This window comes from Oncorhynchus clarkii, chromosome 32 (genome assembly GCF_045791955.1).
Source record: "Oncorhynchus clarkii lewisi isolate Uvic-CL-2024 chromosome 32, UVic_Ocla_1.0, whole genome shotgun sequence".
Taxonomy (NCBI): domain Eukaryota; kingdom Metazoa; phylum Chordata; class Actinopteri; order Salmoniformes; family Salmonidae; genus Oncorhynchus; species Oncorhynchus clarkii.
The window spans coordinates 4,718,985-4,742,517 of NC_092178.1; the positions used below are offsets into that span (position 1 = coordinate 4,718,985).

At 43.8% G+C, this 23,533-nt stretch overlaps 1 protein-coding gene across 1 annotated transcript in view; it reads left to right on the forward strand.

Annotated features, from left to right (window-relative positions):
• The window catches only part of LOC139391865 (discs, large (Drosophila) homolog-associated protein 3), a 40,027-nt gene extending 19,770 nt beyond the window's left edge, over positions 1-20,257 (forward strand). Inside the window, exons 6-12 of the mRNA XM_071139471.1 lie at positions 7,679-8,076; positions 8,252-8,346; positions 9,153-9,342; positions 14,166-14,484; positions 14,723-14,814; positions 16,786-16,932; positions 19,887-20,257. Of these exons, the coding sequence (XP_070995572.1) occupies positions 7,679-8,076; positions 8,252-8,346; positions 9,153-9,342; positions 14,166-14,484; positions 14,723-14,814; positions 16,786-16,932; positions 19,887-20,210 (1,565 nt within the window). The 3' untranslated portion in view covers positions 20,211-20,257. The remainder of the gene's footprint in view (positions 1-7,678; positions 8,077-8,251; positions 8,347-9,152; positions 9,343-14,165; positions 14,485-14,722; positions 14,815-16,785; positions 16,933-19,886) is intronic.
• Positions 20,258-23,533: the final 3,276 nt, after the last annotated feature.

Sequence of the window (23,533 nt, forward strand, 5' to 3'; positions counted from 1 at the left end):
AACACAGAATGGCCGCATGTGCGCATTCCCTCAAATCATTTGGAGAAAATATTTATATTTTATTCAGCTTTGTTCAATTGTATTCCTTATACTATAAAAATAATATAAAATAATGTCATGGAATTCAGGGGACAAAGGGCTGTAAGTTTTTAAATCTAGACACAGGAAAGGTAGGAAGTATACAGAGGGGTTAACGATCTTGGAGCGGGCTTGACCTTCTTGGATACCGGTCGGTGCTGCGGAAGCGAAGGGGCCCGGGCGTTACTGAACCCCTCCCGGAGGTACTGGTCCACCTCGGGGCTGGTGGAGAGGTCCGGGGCAATTGGATCGTCTCGCTGTGGTTCCCTGACACTCATAGGTTGATGGGGGTGGTATGGTGGGTGACCCGGCCTATAGAGCGCCCATCCAGTGCTCTAACATCCATGGAAATGGAGAGGGGATAAGTGGGGATGCCCAGCTCGGACGCCAGGGTAACATCCAAAAGACTTGTATCGACCCCCAATTCGATGAGTATCTGGATAGACTTGGACTGGTCCCCCCACAGCAGGATGGCGTGGAGAGAGGGGTGAGTAAGGGGAGAAGAACCATTATCTTTAAGACCCAGCAGAGTACTCACTCCAACGAAGGAGCTAGGTCTCTTGAAGGTACTCACTCCAATGAAGGAGCTAGGTCTCTTGAAGTGACAGGTAGACACAAAATGACCGGCACTATCACAATACAGACAACTTTAGCCCTGCTGAGCTAAATCGGCTTGGGAATAGGTGAATCGGCAGTCGTGGGAGGCTCTTGGAGGAACTCGGGTAAGCTCGTATCCTCTTGGGGACTTCCGGAGATCATCAGATGCAAGGCGGGATCCTTGAGTGGTTCCGCAATCAGACCTCATCTCCCTTCTACGTTCCCGTAGCCGACCATCGATCAGGATCGTTAAAGCGATGAATGATTCGAGATCCGTCTGTAGTTCCCAGGCTGCAAGCTCGTCCTTTACTTCCTCCGATAATCCGTGGAGGATCAGGCAGAGGTCGGTTATCCAGAGTAGTGGGGCAAAAGTATAGGACGGCAGGCAGGTTCAGGGTCAGGTCAGGCAGAGGGGTCAAAGTAGAAAACAGGAACTAAGATAAGACAGGAGCAAGAGGGAAACGGCTGGTAGGTTCTGCGAACAAAACAAACTGGCAACAGACAAACGGAGAACACAGGTATAAATACACAGGGGATAACTTGGAAAATGGCATGGTTCCCTTGGAACAGTACACCTGGATGGGGGTCGAGACCAGCACAAAGACAGGTGAAACAGATCAGGGCATGTCATCCTCTACACACAATACCCCATAATGACAAAGTGAAACAGGTTTTTAGAAGAAAGGAAAGAATACTAAACAGAAATACCATATTTACATTCAGACCCTTTGTTTAAGACTGCATCCTGTTTCCATTGATGATCCTTGAGATGTTTCTACAACTTGATTGGAGTCCACCTGTGGTAAATTACTTGATTGAACATGATTTGGAAAGGCACACACCTGTCTATATAATCGGGGATGAAAGGCCTTAGTCAGGGAGGTGACCAATAACCAGATGGTCACTCTAACAGAGCTCCAGACTTCCTTTGTGGAGATGGGAGAAGCTTCCAGAAGGACAACCATCTCTGCAGCACTCCACCAATTAGGCCACTTCTTTGTAAAAGGCACATGCCAGAACACTTGGAGTTTGCCAAAAGATACCTAAAGGACTCTCAGACCATGAGAAATAAGATTTTCTGGTCTGATTATACCAAAATTGAACTCTTTGGCCTGCATGTCAAGCGTTACGTCTGGAGAAATACTGGCACCATCCCTACGGTGAAGCATGGTGGTGGCAGCATCATGCTGTGGGTATGTTTTTCACCAGCAGGGACTGACAGACTAGTCAGGATTGAGGGAAAGATGAACGGAGCAGAGTACAGAGAGATCCTTGATGAAATCCTGCTCCAGGGCACTCAGGACCTCAGACTGGGGCGAAGGTTCACCTTCCAACAGGACAACGACCCTTAGCACACAGCCAATACAACGCAGAAGTGGCTTCGGGACAAGTCTCTGAATGCCCTTGAGTGATGCAGCCAGAGCCTGGACTTGAACCCGATCTAACATCTCTGGAAAGACCTGAAAATAGCTGTGCAGTGACGTTCCAAGTGCACTGTATCAATTTATTATGGACATTGAAATGTTAGCTGTTAATATCAGATCCAACAATAATATCAAGGGGCAAAAAATCGTGGACTTCAAAACAAAGGTGTCACTGTACGCTGATGATTCATGTTTTCTTTCAAATCCACAATGTGAATCCCTCCACAGCCTCATAGAGGATCTAGATACTTTTAGAATTACAATCCCTCCACAGCCTCATAGAGGATCTAGATACTTTTAGAATTAGAATCCCTCCATGGCCTCATAGAGGATCCTAGATACTTTTAGAATTAGAATCCCTCCATGGCCTCATAGAGGATCTAGATACTTTTAGAATTAGAATCCCTCCACAGCCTCCTAGAGGATCCTAGATACTTTTAGAATTAGAATCCCTCCACAGCCTCATAGAGGATATAGATACTTTTAGAATTAGAATCCCCCCACAGCCTCATAGAGGATCCTAGATACTTTTAGAATTAGAATCCCTCCATGGCCTCATAGAGGATCTAGATACTTTTAGAATTAGAATCCCTCCATGGCCTCATAGAGGATATAGATACTTTTAGAATTAGAATCCCTCCACAGCCTCATAGAGGATCTAGATACGTTTAGAATTAGAATCCCTCCACAGCCTCATAGAGGATCTAGATACGTTTAGAATTAGAATCCCTCCACGGCCTCATAGAGGATCTAGATACGTTTAGAATTATAATCCCTCCACAGCCTCATAGAGGATCTAGATACGTTTAGAATTAGAATCCCTCCACGGCCTCATAGAGGATCTAGAAACATTTAGAATTAAAATCCCTCCACAGCCTCATAAAGGATCTAGATACACTTTCTATCCTCTCTGGATTAGTGTACTATATACGTTTAGAATTAGAATCCCTCCACGGCCTCATAGAGGATCTAGATACACTTTCTATCCTCTCTGGATTAGTGTACTATATACGTTTAGAATTAGAATCCCTCCACGGCCTCATAGAGGATCTAGATACACTTTCTATCCTCTCTGGATTAGTGTACTATATACGTTTAGAATTAGAATCCCTCCACGGCCTCATAGAGGATCTAGATACACTTTCTATCCTCTCTGGATTAGTGTACTATATACATTTAGAATTAGAATCCCTCCTCAGCCTCATAGAGGATCCTAGATACACTTTCTATCCTCTCTGGATTAGTGTACTATATACGTTTAGAATTAGAATCCCTCCTCAGCCTCATAGAGGATCTAGATACACTTTCTATCCTCTCTGGATTAGTGTACTATATACGTTTAGAATTAGAATCCCTCCACGGCCTCATAGAGGATCTAGATACACTTTCTATCCTCTCTTGATTAGTGTACTATATACGTTTAGAATTAGAATCCCTCCACGGCCTCATAGAGGATCTAGATACACTTTCTATCCTCTCTGGATTAGTGTACTATATACGTTTAGAATTAGAATCCCTCCTCAGCCTCATAGAGGATCTAGATACACTTTCTATCCTCTCTGGATTAGTGTACTATATACGTTTAGAATTAGAATCCCTCCACAGCCTCATAGAGGATCTAGATACACTTTCTATCCTCTCTGGATTAGTGTACTATATTACGTAGTGGATCACTAAAAAAATACACCTTTTACTTTACCAATAAAACGGTCTGACGGTGAAGTGGACAAACTCGCTTTTCATTTCCAGAAAGAAACAAATCATTTCACTACAATACATTTTAATTGACAGTTAAAGAAAAGAAATAGGATCCTTTTTTTTACCATGGAAAAGACACTACCTGTCTATTTATGGAAAAATCACATCCCAGTTTACCTACGGACCTGCCTGCACATAACAACTTGTTTTTTAAACCATACGAGCAAAAAAATATCCCGCTTCATTTGGAACGGCAAGCCAGACTAAATTAAACAGAGTCTGTATAATGAATACGAAGTCGGAGGGCAGAAATGATTTTAAATATTAAAGCACTCAACCATTATGACCTCACTAAAGGTTTCAGTCATACAGAAGTCGTACTTAAATCAGAACGGGTTCTCTAGTAGATTAGTAAGAATGACTCACCCCGTGTTCAGTAATGACCTTTTCCCTTTATTCAGATTACAACCTCTCACTTTCAGTTATTTGAAAAGGAACTCATCTCCCAAATATAGCTATTTTTAAAACAATCCATACCAAGCTGGTTGTAATTAGTGGAGTTTATGTGACACATGCAGCTAACATAAAATGCTATGAAATGTCTCCTCTGTACAAAATGTGTTATTTCTAGAATTCTGTTGTTGCTCTCAGATCTTAGGGGTTGGGTTAAATGTGGAAGACACACCTCTCTGATTCAGAGGGGTTGGGTTAAATGTGGAAGACACATTTCAGTTGAATACATTCAGTTGGACAACTGACTAGGTACCCCCCCCCCCCCCCCTTCCCTTCCCAAATTAGTACACCTGGACCAAAGTGGGTTTGGCAAAAAAACAATTAACCTCAGATAAACTTCTATTAAATATCTGACATGATTAATCAGAAACTAAAGCTCCTTGGGTAGTTCTATATATCAACACAGAAAAATCTTTTGATAAACTAGAATGGTCATAACTTTTGATAAACTAGAATGGTCATATCTTTTGAAAGACTAGAATGGTCATATCTTTTGAAAGACTAGAATGGTCATATCTTTTGAAAGACTAGAATGGTCATATCTTTTGAAAGACTAGAACGGTCATATCTTTTGATAGACTAGAATGGTCATATCTTTTGATAAACTAGAATGGTCATATCTTTTGAAAGACTAGAATGGTCATAACTTTTGATAGACTAGAATGGTCATATCTTTTGAAAGACTAGAATGGTCATATCTTTTGATAGACTAGAATGGTCATATCTTTTGATAAACTAGAATGGTCATATCTTTTGAAAGACTAGAATGGTCATAACTTTTGAAAGACTAGAATGGTCATATCTTTTGAAAGACTAGAATGGTCATATCTTTTGAAAGACTAGAATGGTCATATCTTTTGAAAGACTAGAATGGTCATATCTTTTGATAGACTAGAATGGTCAAATCTTTTGAAAGACTAGAACGGTCATATCTTTTGATAAACTAGAATGGTCATAACTTTTGATAGACTAGAATGGTCATATCTTTTGATAAACTAGAATGGTCATAACTTTTGATAGACTAGAATGGTCATATCTTTTGATAGACTAGAATGGTCATATCTTTTGATAGACTAGAATGGTCATATCTTTTGAAAGACTAGAATGGTCATATCTTTTGATAGACTAGAATGGTCATATCTTTTGATAGACTAGAATGGTCATATCTTTTGAAAGACTAGAATGGTCATATCTTTTGATAGACTAGAATGGTCATATCTTTTGATAGACTAGAATGGTCATATCTTTTGATAGACTAGAATGGTCATATCTTTTGATAAACTAGAATGGTCATATCTTTTGATAGACTAGAATGGTCATATATTTTGATAGACTAGAATGGTCATATCTTTTGATAGACTAGAATGGTCATATCTTTTGATAAACTAGAATGGTCATATCTTTTGAAAGACTAGAATGGTCATAACTTTTGAAAGACTAGAATGGTCATATCTTTTGAAAGACTAGAATGGTCATATCTTTTGAAAGACTAGAACGGTCATATCTTTTGATAGACTAGAATGGTCATATCTTTTGATAAACTAGAATGGTCATATCTTTTGAAAGACTAGAATGGTCATAACTTTTGATAGACTAGAATGGTCATATCTTTTGAAAGACTAGAATGGTCATATCTTTTGATAGACTAGAATGGTCATATCTTTTGATAAACTAGAATGGTCATATCTTTTGAAAGACTAGAATGGTCATAACTTTTGAAAGACTAGAATGGTCATATCTTTTGAAAGACTAGAATGGTCATATCTTTTGAAAGACTAGAATGGTCATATCTTTTGAAAGACTAGAATGGTCATATCTTTTGATAGACTAGAATGGTCATATCTTTTGAAAGACTAGAACGGTCATATCTTTTGATAAACTAGAATGGTCATAACTTTTGATAGACTAGAATGGTCATATCTTTTGATAAACTAGAATGGTCATAACTTTTGATAGACTAGAATGGTCATATCTTTTGATAGACTAGAATGGTCATATCTTTTGATAGACTAGAATGGTCATATCTTTTGAAAGACTAGAATGGTCATATCTTTTGATAGACTAGAATGGTCATATCTTTTGATAGACTAGAATGGTCATATCTTTTGAAAGACTAGAATGGTCATATCTTTTGATAGACTAGAATGGTCATATCTTTTGATAGACTAGAATGGTCATATCTTTTGATAGACTAGAATGGTCATATCTTTTGATAAACTAGAATGGTCATATCTTTTGATAGACTAGAATGGTCATATATTTTGATAGACTAGAATGGTCATATCTTTTGATAGACTAGAATGGTCATATCTTTTGATAAACTAGAACGGTCATATCTTTTGATAGACTAGAACGGTCATATCTTTTGATAAACTAGAATGGTCATATCTTTTGATAGACTAGAATGGTCATATCTTTTGAAAGACTAGAATGGTCATATCTTTTGATAGACTAGAACGGTCATATCTTTTGATAGACTAGAATGGTCATATCTTTTGATAGACTAGAACGGTCATATCTTTTGATAGACTAGAACGGTCATATCTTTTGATAGACTAGAATGGTCATATCTTTTGATAGACTAGAATGGTCATATCTTTTGATAGACTAGAATGGTCATATCTTTTGATAGACTAGAACGGTCATATCTTTTGATAGACTAGAATGGTCATATCTTTTGATAGACTAGAATGGTCCTATCTTTTGATAGACTAGAATGGTCATATCTTTCCATAGACTAGAATGGTCATATCTCTGGTCGGTACTATATGTACTATATATGAACTATATTCCAATCCCTCCGGCATTAAAATAACATAATAACTATTAGTAGCAGTAAAGGGGATCCCATCTATCCTCTGCCATTTTTAGGCAATTCGACAATCGAAAGAAATCATATCTCTCACTTCTATGGATGACCTCATGTTATTATATGCCAACGATACCTGACTATATCTAGACAACGTATCCCAGTCCCTCCCGAAAGCTCTGCAGATCATAGACAAATTCAGCTCCCATCTCAAGTTCTGAAATGAGTCTAACCAAATCAGCCTTACTGTCTCTCTAGACCCCGATGGAGGACTCCGTCTCTACTTATAGAATCACAATCGTTTCCGACTTTTAAATATTTGGGAGTAGCTCTATTTCCTTCCTTAGATTAAACTGTTGCCAGTAGATGGAAGCTGTCTTTCCCATCTCATTGAACTGTCCATATAATTCCTGCGTGATGAAATAGAATCCACTGCAACTACATCGTGATGTACCTAATGGCCCTCCTGTCTGTCTCTGTAGTTGTAGTGTCTGGTCAGACCTCCAGGGGATCCAGTCCAACTACATCATGTATCTCCTGTCTGTCTCTGTCTCCGTAGTTGCAGTGTCTGGTCAGACCTCCAGGGGATCCAGGGAAAGGGGTTGCTACACAGGACCAGGACAAGGCCGCTCCCGCCAGCACTCCAACTCTGCCGAGAGCCTGGATGGGGGCCCCCGGTGGGGCAGGGAGCTTGTACTCTATGGAGTTGGAGGACAAGGGCCCCCCAGAGTAAAACACAGCGGCTCCGCTGATAGTCTCTTGGAGGGGCCCAGGGGAAAGGAGAGGGGGGAGAGGGATGTGGGACGGGCAGGGGGAAGTCTGGGGAAGTCTGCCTCCCTCCCACAGAACAGTATGGTGCTGAGCAAGATGGGAGGAGGAGGAGGAAGAGGAGGAGGACAGGAGGAGAACAAGACGGAGAGAAGAGGAAGGAATTGGAGGCCGTCTATCGCTGTACAGGTGAGAGACGCATTTTTTTTAGATGTCAATTTGTTGAAATAAATGTAATTTATTTCTATGTTTCTATGTGAATATGTGTATTTTAGTGTTTCTTAAATTAGTCAATTTTGTTTAAAATAAAGTATGTTTAAATGTAATCTAACATCTAACCTTTGACCCTGTGTGTGTGTGTCAGGTGGACAGCTCGGAGACCCTGTCAGACTCAGAACCGGATGGTAAAACTCTGAGAGAGGTTCACTCTATAGGGGTGCAGGTGGAGGAGGACAAGAGGTACTGTTATAACACCATTTATAATACCCATTATAACACTCATGTGAACACTCAATATAGGTTTATAATATGGCATTACGGTGTTTCCACTGTAAGAAGAAAGATGGTGGGTATGGTACGAAAAATAATAATCTCTCTCTCTCTCTCTCTCTACCTCTCTCTCTCTCTCTCTCTCTCTGTCTCTCTCTCTCCTGCTCTCTCTCTCTCTCTCTCTCTCTCTCTCTCTCTCTCTCTCTTTCTCTCACCCTCTCTCTCTCTCTTTCTCTCACCCTCTCTCTCTCTTTCTCTCACCCCTCTCTCTCTCTCTCTCTCTCTCTCTCTCTCTTTCTCACCCTCTCTCTCTCTCTCTCTCTCTCTCTCTCTCTCTCTCTCTCTCTCTTTCTCTCACCCTCTCTCTCTCTCTTTCTCTCTCTCTCTCTCTCACTCTCTCTCTCTCTCACCCTCTCTCTTTCACTTCTCTCTCTCTTCAAACTGATGTAGTACGTGTGACTCTGTGACTCAGACTTCCTCCTCTATTTCTCTTGCTGTGTGTGTGTGTGTGGGGGGGTGGGATCAACAGGTGCACCACCCCCCTGAGCTGTGTCAGTGTTAATTAGGGCCGGGGTTACGTTATCTGTGAAGGCCCAGTCTGTGTGTTATACCCAGTAGTCATGGTTACATGCAGTTATTATCGAAGTTGAAACTGACAAAGGAAAAACTCCCTCAATCTCCCACATCTCTGTCTGTCTCTGCATGAGTAGTATTAGTCTGTGTGTATTTACAGTAGATATATCCTAACCCTCCTCCCCTCCTACCTCTCCTCCCAGACGTGCTCGGTTCAAGCGCTCCAACAGTGTGACGGCCAGCGTCCAGGCAGACCTGGACCCAGAGGGCGGTTACCCGGGCCTCACCTTCGCTGTTCCTACCCAGGATAAGAGCCTCCAGTTCGGCTGCTCCTTCCAGAGACACTCCTCAGAGCCAGAGTCAGCCGACCAGTACGCAGAGTACCACCGCACGGTCAGTAGTTGGGCTGGGTAGTTAGTTAGTTAGTTAGTTAGTTAGTTAGTTAGTTAGTTTGTTAGGTTGTTAGGTTGTTAGTTATTTGTTTAGTTTGCAGTTAGTTAGTTAGTTAGGAAGTTAGGTGGTTAGGTAGTTAGGTGGTTAGGTAGGTTGTTAGGTAGGTAGGTAGGTAGGTAGGTAGGTAGTTAGTTAGTTAGTTAGTTAGTTAGTTATTGGGGCTGTTAGGCAGGTAGTTAGTTAGTTAGTTAGTTTGTCAGTTAGTTAGGTATGTAGTTAGTTAGTGAGTTGGGTTGTTAGGTAGGTAGTTAGTTAGTTAGTTTGTTAGTTAGGTAGTTAGTTAGTTAATTAGTAGTTAGGTAGGTAGTTAGTTTTTTAGGTATGTAGTTAGTTAGGTTGTTAGGTTGTTAGGTAAGTAGGTAGGTAGGTAGGTAGGTAGGTAGGTAGGTAGTTTGTTATGTAGGTAATTAGTTAGATAGTTAGGATGTTAGGTAGGTATATAGGTAGGTAATTAGTTAGTTAGTTAGTTAGGTTGTTAGGTAGTTTGTTTGTTAGTCAGTCAGTTATTTAGTTTGTTAGGTAGGTAGGTAGGTAGGTAGGTAGGTAGGTAGGTAGGTAGGTAGGTAGGTAGGTAGGTAGGTAGGTAGCAGTTAATTGATGAGTTAGTTAGTTAGTTGGTTAGATTGTTTGTTAGTTAGGTAGGTAGGTAGGTAGTTAGTTAAGTAGGTTGTTATGTAGGTAGTTAGTTTGTTTGTTTTTTAGGTAGATAGTTTGTTAGGTAGGTAGGTAGTTAGTTAGTTAGGTTGTTAGGTAGTTAGTTTGTTAGGTAAGTAGTTAGTTAGGTAGTTAGTTAGTTAGTTAGGTAGTTAGTTAGGTAGGTAGTTTGTTAGTTTGTTATGTAGATAATGTGTTAGTTAGAATGTTAGTTAGGTAGGTAGTTAGTTAGTTAGTTAGGTTGTTAGGTAGGTATTTAGTTAGTTAGGTATTTAGTTAGTCAGTCAGTTATTTAGGTTGTTAGGTAGGTAGTTACTTAGTTAGTTTGTTAGGTAGGTAGTTAGCTAGCTAGCTAGGTAGGTAGGTAGGTCCGTAGGTAGTTAGTTAGTTAGTTAGCAGTTAATTGATTAGTTAGTTAGTTAGGTTTTTAGGTTGTAAGGTAGTTAGTTAGCTAGCTAAGTAGGTAGGTAGGTAGGTAGGTAGGTAGGTAGGTAGGTAGGTAGGTATGTAGGTAGGTAGGTAGGTAGGTAGGTAGGTAGGTAGGTAGGTGGGTAGGTAGGTAGGTAGATAGGTGGGTAGGTAGGTAGGTAGGTAGGTAGATAGGTGGGTAGGTAGGTAGGTAGGTAGGTAGGTAGGTAGGTGGGTAGGTAGGTAGGTAGGTGGGTGGGTAGGTAGGTAGGTGGGTGGGTTTGTGGGTGGGTGGGTGGGTGGGTGGGTGGGTGGGTAGGTAGGTAGGTGGGTGGGTGGGTGGGTGGGTGGGTGGGTAGGTAGGTAGGTAGGTAGGTAGGTATGTGGGTAGGTAGGTAGGTAGGTATGTGGGTAGGTAGGTGGGTAGGTAGGTAGGTGGGTAGGTGGGTAGGTAGGTAGGTAGGTAGGTAGGTAGGTAGGTAGGTAGGTAGGTAGGTAGGTAGGTGGGTAGGTAGGTAGGTAGGTGGTAGGTAGGTGGGTATGTAGGTAGGTAGGTGGGTAGGTAGGTAGGTAGGTAGGTAGGTGGGTAGGTAGGTAGGTAGGTAGGTAGGTAGGTAGGTAGGTAGGTAGGTAGGTAGGTAGGTAGGTGGGTGGGTAGGTATGTGGTTAGGTAGGTGGGTAGGTAGGTAGGTGGGTAGGTGGGTAGGTAGGTAGGTAGGTAGGTGGGTAGGTAGGTGGGTAGGTAGGTAGGTAGGTGGGTAGGTAGGTGGGTAGGTAGGTAGGTAGGTGGGTAGGTAGGTAGGTAGGTAGGTAGGTAGGTAGGTATGTGGGTAGGTAGGTAGGTAGGTATGTGGGTAGGTAGGTAGGTAGGTAGGTAGGTAGGTGGGTAGGTAGGTAGGTGGGTAGGTAGGTAGGTAGGTGGGTAGGTAGGTGGGTATGTAGGTAGGTAGGTGGGTAGGTAGGTAGGTAGGTGGGTAGGTAGGTAGGTAGGTAGGTAGGTAGGTAGGTAGGTGGGTAGGTAGGTAGGTGGGTAGGTAGGTAGGTAGGTGGGTAGGTAGGTAGGTAGGTAGGTAGGTAGGTAGGTAGGTAGGTGGGTAGGTAGGTAGGTAGGTAGGTAGGTGGGTGGGTAGGTAGGTAGGTAGGTAGGTAGGTGGGTAGGTCCTGCGTGAGGATAATATAATATGCAAAGCTAGTTTGGTAACATTGTGTCTGCTTTATGCTTAGTATTTTTTACATCATTGAAGGACGTATCTACTTCCTGTCCTCTTCATCCCCATTGGGACTTCATTACATCATTAGAGGGTTTATCTACTTCCTGTCCTCTTCATCCCCATTGGGACTTCATTACATCATTAGAGGGTTTATCTACTTCCTGTCCTCTTCATCCCCATTGGGACTTCATTACATCATTAAAGGGTTTATCTACTTCCTGTCCTCTTCATCCCCATTGGGACTTCATTACATCATTAGAGGACTCATCTGCTTCCTGTCCTCTTCTTCCCCATTGGGACTTCATTACATCATTAGAGGGTTTATCTACTTCCTTTCCTCTTCATCCCCATTGGGACTTCATTACATCATTAGAGGGTTTATCTACTTCCTGTCCTCTTCATCCCCATTGGGACTTCATTACATCATTAGAGGGTTTATCTACTTCCTGTCCTCTTCTTCCCCATTGGGACTTCATTACATCATTAGAGGGTTTATCTACTTCCTGTTCTCTTCTTCCCCATTGGGACTTCATTACATCATTAGAGGGTTTATCTACTTCCTGTCCTCTTCTTCCCCATTGGGACTTCATTACATCATTAGAGGGTTTATCTACTTCCTGTCCTCTTCATCCCGATTGGGACTTCATTACATCATTAGAGGGTTTATCTACTTCCTGTCCTCTTCATCCCCATTGGGACTTCATTACGTCAGTTTATCTACTTCCTGTCCTCTTCATCCCCATTGGGACTTCATTACATCAGTTTATCTACTTCCTGTCCTCTTCATCCCCATTGGGACTTCATTACGTCAGTTTATCTACTTCCTGTCCTCTTCATCCCCATTTGGGACTTCATTACATCAGTTTATCTACTTCCTGTCCTCTTCATCCCCATTGGAACTTCCTTATGTCAGTTTATCTACTTCCTGTTCTCTTCATCCCCATTTGGGACTTCATTACATAATGAACTGTCTCCACGTCTCCCTAATAAAGAACAGCAAGTTGCAATCTGCCCACAGAAGCATCCACTCCATTCTTCCCTAATTATTTATAATTAGGGAAGAAGAGAATTCTATCTCTCTGAATTGAAAATGGATGTCCCTCCCTTCAATAAAATATATTTTTACACGACCCTCCCTGAACTCTTGAAAAAAAAATGAAAAAAAAGTGATCCTCCACCTATACCCCCAAAAATAATCATGAAACCTAAAGTGGCTTTCGGAGAACATGCCTATTGTTTACTCCTAGGAGAGACCAGAGCCTTAGATATGCAGTTTAAGAAACTGTTCTTTGTTCTTTAAGAATGACATGTCAACGTAGCCAGAAGGTTGTGGATTCGTAGACCACCACGGACAACGCTCTAACCACTAGGGTACATGCCGCCTCTACGCTCTAACCACTAGGATACCCGCCGCCTCTACGCTCTAACCACTAGGGTACCTGCCGCCTCTACGCTCTAACCACTAGGATACCTGCCGCCTCTACGCTCTAACCACTAGGATACCCGCCGCCTCTACGCTCTAAACACTAGTTATTAGTGGCTATCTAGCTATATATTATATTTATCTATCTGTATATCTATCTAGCTATATATTATATTTATCTATCTGTATATCTATCTAGCTATATATTATATTTATCTATCTGTATATCTATCTAGCTATATATTATATTTCTCTATCTATATATCTATCTATATATTATATTTAACAATCTGTATATCTATCTAGCTATATATTATATTATCTATCTGTATTTCTATCTATATATTATATTTCTCTATCTGTATATCTATCTATATATTATATTTATCTATCTGTATATCTATCTAGCTATATATTATATTTATCTATCTGTATATCTATCTAGCTATATATTATATTTATCTATCTGTATATCTATCTATATATTATATTTCTCTATCTGTATATCTATCTAGCTATATAGTATATTTCTCTATCTGTATATCTATCTATATATTATATTTCTCTATCTGTATATCTATCTATATATTATATTTATCTATCTGTATATCTATCTAGCTTGTAACGTATACTATAGGAGATGGATCATTTGATTGAGACCACAGTAGGCACACTTGATATTGTGCGCTCAGCAGATAATCAGGGAAGAGGGGCAGCACAGGGCACACATCGAGATACTATAATAAAGACATCATTCTCTAAACCCTGAGCAATATGACATTTAATTGATTACAAATTACATGATCCTCCCCGGGACTCAATAGAAAAATATATACTAACCCCCCCCCCTGACCGAAATTGAAAAAGCATGACCCTCCCCCATTTTTCTCTGGGTAACTTTTGTGTAAATTTCCCATCTCTCCCTAACTTGACTTACTTTGACTTTAAACCCTTTCATTTGCTCAGGTTCTGTGTTGAATTGTTTTTGTTGTTGTTGTTGAGCCTTTAGCCTTTAGCATTTAGCCTCCCCATCAGCGTAACTGGTTGTTGCTACTGGTTTTCTCTAGGTGCACACCCAGGGCCAGTGGGCCTACAGAGAAGACTATGTCCAGGATGGTTACGCTACAGACCCCCACCAGATCCCCCCGCTGCCCCCGCGGGCCCACTCCCCCCTGCCCCTCGCTGCAGACCGTGGTGGCTGGATAGGCACACCCCAGCCCTCACTGGAGGGGGGTCTCCGTAGTCTACCTGATTCCGGTCGCGCCTCGCCCTGTCTGAGAGACGGAGAGTTCTTCCTACGCCTCCTTCAGACAGAGGTGGAGAGGATGGAGGGATGGTGTCAGAACATGGAAAGAGAGGCGGAGGAGAACGAGCTGCCGGAGGAGGGTGAGGAAAGGGGGAGGAAAGGGGGAGAGGGGGTGGGAGGCAGGGTGGAAGAGGGGTGAGATGTTGGATGAGTGGTGGTGGGGTTGTCAGAAAGAGTAGGAAGTAAGTTATAGGAAACATGGACTGGTTTGAGCCTTAGCTCACAAGTTTCACACGTTTGACTCTCTACTTCCTGTGTCCTGACTTCCCCCGTCTTTCTGTTGCCTTAAATCCTGTTTCCTGTGTGTTTCCTGTCCAGTTCTGGAGCTGATCCGTAATGCGGTGGGCAGTGCCCAGATGCTCATGACCCAGAAGGTCCAGCAGTTCTTCCGTCTGTGCCAGCAAAGCGTGGTGAGTGGTTGTTCCTGTGTGTGTGTGTGTGTGTGTGTGTGTGTGTGTGTGTGTGTGTGTGTGGTTTCACTATCCTTGTGGGACAAAACATTTTTTGACAATGTGGGGACATTTCACCGGTCTCCTCAAGGAAAAAGGCTATTTTAGGTTTGGGGTTAGAGGTTAGAGGTTAGGATTAGAGGTTAGGATTACCGGTTAGGGTTGGATTAGAGGTTAGGGTTAGGATTAGAGGTTAGGATTAGCGTTTAGGGTTAGGATTAGAGGTTAGGGTTAGGATTAGAGGTTAGGGTTAGGATTGGAGGTTAGGGTTAGGATTAGAGGTTAGGGTTAGGATTAGAGGTTAGGATTACCGGTTAGGGTTAGGATTAGAGGTTAGGATTAGAGGTTAGGATTAGAGGTTAGGGTTAGGGTTAGAGGTTAGGATTAGAGGTTAGGGTTAGGATTAGAGGTTAGGATTAGGATTAGAGGTTAGGATTAGAGGTTAGGGTTAGAGGTTAGGGTTAGGATTAGCGGTTAGGGTTAGGATTAGAGGTTAGGATAAGAGGTTAGGATTAGGGTTAGAGGTTAGGATTAGAGGTTAGGGTTAGGATTAGCGGTTAGGGTTAGGATTAGAGGTTAGGATTAGAGGTTAGGATTACCGGTTAGGGTTAGGATTAGAGGTTAGGGTTAGGATTAGAGGTTAGGGTTAGGATTAGAGGTTAGGGTTAGGATTACCGGTTAGGGTTAGGATTAGAGGTTAGGGTTAGGATTAAAGGTTAGAATTACCGGTTAGGGTTAGGATTAGAGGTTAGGATTAGAGGTTAGGGTTAGGATTAGAGGTTAGGGTTAGGATTAGCGGTTAGGATTACGGGTTAGGGTTAGGATTAGAGGTTAGGATTAGAGGTTAGGATTAGAGGTTAGGTTTAGGGTTAGGATTAGAGGATAGGATTAGATGTTAGGGTTAGGATTAGAGGTTAGGGTTAGGATTAGAGATTAGGATTAGAGGTTAGGGTTAGGTTCAGGGATAGGATTAGAAGTTAGGTTTCGATTTAGGTTTAGGGTTAAGGTTAAGGTTAGGGTTTGGTTAACGGTTAGGGAAAATAGGATTTTGAATGGGAATACATTTTTTGGTCCCCACAAGGATAGTAAAACAAACGTGTGTGTGTTTATTTGTGTTCTCTTCTATCTTTTGTCAACCAATATGAATGAGCCCTGGCTACAGTATGGGCATATCTACAAATATGAGTGAGTCCTAGCTATAGGGATAATGTAACTACAAATATGAGTGAGTCCTACCTATGGGGATAATGTAACTACAAATATGAATGAGTGCTACCTATGGGGATAATGTATCTACCAATATGAATGAGTCCTACCTATGGGGATAATGTATCTACCAATATGAATGAGTCCTACCTATGGGGATAATGTAACTACAAATATGAATGAGTCCTACCTATGGGGATAATGTATCTACAAATATGAGTGAGTCCTACCTATGGGGATAATGTATCTACCAATATGAATGAGTCCTACCTATGGGGATAATGTAACTACAAATATGAATGAGTCCTACCTATGGGGATAATGTATCTACCAATATGAATGAGTCCTACCTATGGGGATAATGTATCTACCAATATGAATGAGTCCTACCTATGGGGATAATGTAACTACAAATATGAATGAGTCCTACCTATGGGGATAATGTATCTACAAATATGAATGAGTCCTACCTATGGGGATAATGTAACTACCAATATGAATGAGTCCTACCTATGGGGATAATGTATCTACCAATATGAATGAGTCCTACCTATGGGGATAATGTATCTACCAATATGAATGAGTCCTACCTATGGGGATAATGTATCTACCAATATGAATAAACCCTAGCTATGGGGATTTATTCTACAGTTTTCTCGTAATCGGTTCTCATGATCCCTACCCCCACATATGTATTCTTTGCCCCTCCACCCCTCACCCCTCCAGGACCCGTCGGCGTACCCCCAGCCCACCTCTCAGGACCTGTCCGGGCTCTGGGACCTGCTCCAGCTCAACGTGGAAGACGTCAAGGGCAAGTTCCAGCACCTCCAGAGGCTCAAGGACTCCGGCTGGAGGCTTCCCCCAGACAAGAAAGTGAGAGCCGGGGTCTGCTTTGCCCTGTTGCCCCCTGACCCTGGGTCATTCCCCAGAGCCAAGATGGCAGTGTGTCGGAGAGTGGCACAGATGGTTCTGCTGCCTCCAAGCCCTGGCTGTGAAACTACACAACATCAAGAGGGGGGGGGGGGGGGGGCGTTAAGCTTTTAAAGTTTCGTGTTAGTTCTGATTGCCAAAAAATGAGCTGAGCCGTTCTTAACTAAAATGACTGAGTGCTGTTTCAAAGCTTTATGACAATATTGTTGATATATTGTTTTGGAAAAGACAGGAACAACAAAGCTCACAGTAGCAACTGGAAACTATTAACACGTGCTAACAATTCCTACCTCCTTTCCTTCCTCTCTTCTTTCACTTACTGATCCATATTGGTGTTTTTATTTTTGGTGGGGAATATTCTGCACTCCTTTCTGCTACGTCTCCGTTTGTGTTGTTTCATGGTCGTCTTTATTATGTTGGTTTTGTATTTCACATCTCATTATACATCTGTCCCCCCCTCCACTACAATCTTCTATTTGCCCTTCATCCTCCTCTCATGTTCTACCTTAAACCTTCTCTCATTCTCCCATGATCCTGCTCATCCTTCCATTTTGCCCACCACATCCCACTGATTCTATCATCCTTCCATAATGTCCACCACATCCCACTGACTCTATCATCCTTCCATAATGTCCACCACATCCCACTGACTCTATCATCCTTCCATAATGTCCACCACATCCCACTGACTCTATCATCCTTCCATAATGTCCACCACATCCCACTGACTCTATCATCCTTCCATAATGTCCACCACATCCCACTGACTCTATCATCCTTCCATTTTGCCCACCACATCCCACTGACTCTATCATCCTTCCATAATGTCCACCACATCCCACTGACTCTATCATCCTTCCATAATGTCCACCACATCCCACTGACTCTATCATCCTTCCATAATGTCCACCACATCCCACTGACTCTATCATCCTTCCATAATGTCCACCACATCCCACTGACTCTATCATCCTTCCATAATGTCCACCACATCCCACTGACTCTATCATCCTTCCATAATGTCCACCACATCCCACTGACTCTATCATCCTTCCATAATGTCCACCACATCCCACTGACTCTATCATCCTTCCATTTTGCCCACCACATCCCACTGACTCTATCATCCTTCCATAATGTCCACCACATCCCACTGACTCTATCATCCTTCCATAATGTCCACCACATCCCACTGACTCTATCATCCTTCCATAATGTCCACCACATCCCACTGACTCTATCATCCTTCCATAATGTCCACCACATCCCACTGACTCTATCATCCTTCCATAATGTCCACCACATCCCACTGACTCTATCATCCTTCCATAATGTCCACCACATCCCACTGACTCTATCATCCTTCCATAATGTCCACCACATCCCACTGACTCTATCATCCTTCCATTTTGCCCACCACATCCCACTGACTCTATCATCCTTCCATTTTGCCCACCACATCCCACTGACTCTATCATCCTTCCATAATGTCCACCACATCCCACTGACTCTATCATCCTTCCATAATGTCCACCACATCCCACTGACTCTATCATCCTTCCATAATGTCCACCACATCCCACTGACTCTATCATCCTTCCATAATGTCCACCACATCCCACTGACTCTATCATCCTTCCATAATGTCCACCACATCCCACTGACTCTATCATCCTTCCATAATGTCCACCACATCCCACTGACTCTATCATCCTTCCATAATGTCCACCACATCCCACTGACTCTATCATCCTTCCATAATGTCCACCACATCCCACTGACTCTATCATCCTTCCATAATGTCCACCACATCCCACTGACTCTATCATCCTTCCATAATGTCCACCACATCCCACTGACTCTATCATCCTTCCATAATGTCCACCACATCCCACTGACTCTATCATCCTTCCATAATGTCCACCACATCCCACTGACTCTATCATCCTTCCATAATGTCCACCACATCCCACTGACTCTATCATCCTTCCATAATGTCCACCACATCCCACTGACTCTATCATCCAACTTTACCAACCACACAACCCCTCATCCCTCCTCCCGTCACCCCCCCCTTACCCCTCCTCCCCTCATCCCTCCTCCCGTCACCCCCCCCTTACCCCTCCTCCCCTCATCCCTCCTCCCGTCACCCCCCCCCCTTACCCCTCCTCCCCTCATCCCTCCTCCCGTCACCCCCCCCCCCCTTACCCCTCCTCCCCTCATCCCTCCTCCCGTCACCCCCCCCCCCCTTACCCCTCCTCCCCTCATCCCTCCTCCCGTCACCCCCCACCCCTCACCCCTCATCCCCCCCATTACCCCATATCCCTCCTCCCCTCATCCCCCCTCCCCTCACCCCCCCCTTCCCCATATCCCTCCTCCCCTCATCCCTCCTCCCGTCACCCCCCCCTTACCCCTCCTCCCCTCATCCCTCCTCCCGTCACCCCCCCCCCTTACCCCTCCTCCCCTCATCCCTCCTCCCGTCACCCCCCACCCCTCACCCCTCATCCCCCCCATTACCCCATATCCCTCCTCCCCTCATCCCCCCTCCCCTCACCCCCCCCTTCCCCACATCCCTCCTCCCCTCACACCCCCCTTCCCCACATCCCTCCTCCCTCACCCCTCATCCCCCCTGCCCTCACCCCCCCATTACCCCTCTTCCCCTCATCCCTCCTCCCCTCATCCCCCCCATTACCCCATTACCCCTCCTCCCCTCATCCCCCCTCCCCTCACCCCCCCATTACCCCCCTTCCCCTCATCCCTCCTCCCGTCATCCCCCCCCTTCCCCACATCCCTCCTCCCACATCCCTCCTCCCCTCACCCCCCTCCCCTCATCCCCCCCATTACCCCCCTTCCCCACATCCCTCCTCCCACATCCCTCCTCCCGTCATTTCCCTCAGGATGACAAGAAGCTTCCTCCCCCACTACCAAAGAAGCCAGCTGGGGGAGTGAGCGGCAGTCTCCGTGCCGACAGCGTCAGCGACCTCTCAGTGGAACGAGGGGTAGGAGGAGGCGGAGGGGTGCTGGTGATGCCCCGTAGCGGGGGTGTGGGACGGGCCGTGCCTGTCCGGGAGAAGTCCTTAGACCTGGGGGACAGACAGAGGACGGAAGCACGCAGGAGACTGCTCCAGACCAAGAGGTCCTCTTCCTTCAGACAGAACTCAGCCACGGAGAGCGCCGACAGCATCGAGATCTACATCCCAGAGGCTCAGACCCGGCTCTGAACATGGAGATACAGCCCTTTATCCCAGTGAACAGAACCGACTCGGACCCGACTTAGACCAACTACGAGGGTGGAGATTTACATCCCGAGGCTCAGACACTGAACATGGACATATAAGGAGACCCGTATCAGACTTCTATCCTAACCTACAAGAACTTGAGATCTACAGATCTGACTCTGAACACTGGGACCGTTCTAAACGTGGCCCTATAACCTTCTATCGGACCACTAGACTACCCTAGATCAACAACAACCCTCCCAAGTCCCATACACTGAACCCCCTCAATGACGATGTTGACCAGGGGTGGGCAACTCCAGTCCTCCAGGACACGATTGGTTTCACACTTTTTCCCCTTCCCTAGAAAACACAGCTGATTAATCAAATGTCATTCTAAACCGAAGATCATGATTCGGTGATTATTGAAGTCAGGTTTGTTAGCTGGGGCAAAACTGTGACACCAATCAGACACACCCGAGGATTGGAATTACTCACCCCTGATATAGAGCCATACCAAATGTCTCATCCCTTCAGTTCTGACCTGCATCTCTCTGTGTATACTGACTCTCTCTCTCAAGCCTTTACTGCTGGGGATGCTGGGTCCCATCATCATGCCATTCCAGGACATGGCAAGACAGAAGGAGTGAACACGAGGCGACAGCGGCCATTTTGTGGAATCTGGAGCCAAAATGGAGGCTACAGGATCATAGTTGGCTCCACTCGCATTTCTCCTCATCTTTTTTTGGCAAATAAAATGGAGAGATGGAGGGCTTTGTTTTAATTCGGGGGGCGGGGGGGGGGGGGGGGGTATAGAGTTATAGAACGAAGTATCACTCTTGTTAAGTCAGTGGAATGTGTAGACAAGCAGCACTTGCCTGTTCACCTAGCGTAGCCTAGCTTGGTTTAGCCTAGCCTCCATCCTCACAGGAAATAAGGGCTTCCCCGGGACAAACCTCAACCACTCCTGTGGGCAAAGAGTAGACGATATCTCAAAATGGATGCTCAGCTCAACATCACACAAGGCTCTAAGGTATTCTCAATATACAACTAGCTACTGTTCAACACCATTTGGCTCGTTGGCTACATCCTCTGAAGACTATGTTATACACACTCACCCAACCTTCAACTACGGATGACATTCAACCTACATGCCTCCTACACAAGACCCAGTCTACACTCATTCATCTAAGACTATATTCTCTCTCCCAACTCTTTCCTCTTGGCCCGAGCATCCGTCCCTCTATCCAGCTGTCTGGGTAGTATACTAAACTGTTTGAAGGAGTGTGTGTGTTTTTTTTTGTACATAGTACATAGGCACGATGCTGTTCGCCCAGAGGGAAGCTTTGTAGTGTTTCACGGCATACTTAACAGCCGGAGAACATCACAAACAAAAAATCCTGAAGCTGTTTGCTTTTTAGATATTCCTTCTGAAGTGTAAGGGGGTTTGGCGGTGGGGTGATGGTATGATTTCTTCTGTTGAGCTGAGTTGAGGTGAGTTTTGAAGCATATTGAAATGTCACAAAGGGACCCATTTTGTCTGTGAGACATTGGCATCCCCTGGTGGCCAAATGAGGATTCACCGAATAATTTTGTCAGAGGTGGGGGGTGTGTAGGCCCCATAAAAATGGAAGACTATGTAGGTGTGTAGGCTCATAAAAATAGAAGACTAAGTAGCAAAAAGGTCAATATCCTTTTAGATATCTTCTATCAATTTCCAACATAAACTTGGACAAGTGATCAACGTGTGACTAAAATGCTTTTTCAAGGTATTAAAACCGGATCAACAACCAAAAATGGCCTGTGAATCCGAGCCAAGGGCCCCAGACGATCTGCCTGTCTGCCTCCTCCTCCCTCTATGTAACTACAGGTTCTCTTCAGGGGTGGCGAAGACAATCCCCCAATTTCACACCCCTCTGGCTGAGAGAAGGATGATCGCTTCGTTAAGTCCCTCTCTCTCTCTCTCTCTCTCTCTCTCTCTCTCTATCTGTCTCTTCCTCTCTCTCTCTCTCTTCCTCTCTCTCTCTCTCTCTCTCTTCCTCTGTTCTTCTCTCTCTCTCTCTCTTCCTCTGTCCCTCTCTCTCTCTCTCTCTCTCTCTCTGTCTTTCTCTCTCTCTTCCCATCTTTATCGCTCTCTCACCCTCTCTCTCTCTCTCTCTCTCTCTCTATCTGTCTCTTCCTCTCTCTCTCTCTCTTCCTCTCTCTCTCTCTCTCTCTCTTCCTCTGTTCTTCTCTCTCTCTCTCTCTTCCTCTGTCCCTCTCTCTCTCTCTCTCTCTCTCTGTCTTTCTCTCTCTCTTCCCATCTTTATCGCTCTCTCACCCTCTCTCTCTCTCTCTCTCACCCTCTCTCTCTCTCTCTCTCTAGCCTTTACATCCACTCTAATATAACTAAAACCCTCCTCAAAAGACTCTTCTAATACATAATTCACTGTTTCTCCTCTTTTCCCCTGGAATGAGGGAACAAGGTAACGAGGAAGGGAAACCGGGGTACAGTACAGTAGGCTGGATGCTCTGTGGGTCACCTGGTCAATCTGTCTCCGGTAACAAAAGGAATTATGGACGAGTTTGTTGCGACTCTGACTGTCGATTCGGAAAACATTTAAGTGACAGAAACAAAAATATACGATGTGTGTTTCTCAGCCGTGGGTGACATTTTTTGTGACGAACGAGGGCTGCGTTTGCAGCGTGTGTGTGTGGTGACTTTTGTTTTTGAGCGATATACTTGAGGCCCAGTGGTGAAGTGATTCTGTTAGCACGATCTGCCTTTCCTTTTTATATCATCAGAAAATGGAATGAACATTTTATATTTTAATGGGAGATGTATATTTTCTAATGTTATTTACCTATATTTCTAGATTAGTAAAGAAGCACAGAAGATACACATAGAAAGATGTTGAATACAGTATTATAAACTATAGCATTGTGTAATATTAAGGCTATGTAGAATATTCAGAAGTAGTTTTTCAAATGTGATGAATTAATATGTAGGATTGGTATGGTCCAATTCACAGGGTATAAATGGCATCTCTCTCTCTCTCTCTCTCTCTCTCTCTCTCTCTCTCTCTCTCTCTCTCTCTCTCTCTCTCTCTCTCTCTCTTCCCCTCTCTCTCTCCAACTCCATGTGCCTAACCAGCTAGATGTGGGTTTTTTCTTGTACCATGCTAAAGGTTTATACACAAATATGTAAATATTCTGGACAGAATTATTATAGAACAGTATGTGGTTTAGTTGAGTTAGACAGAGGTCTATCTTTCCTTTGGATATCGTCGTAGTCCTTGCATGCTTTTTAGTACGCCCAGAGTTCCGTCTCTCTTTGGTCTATTAGTTTA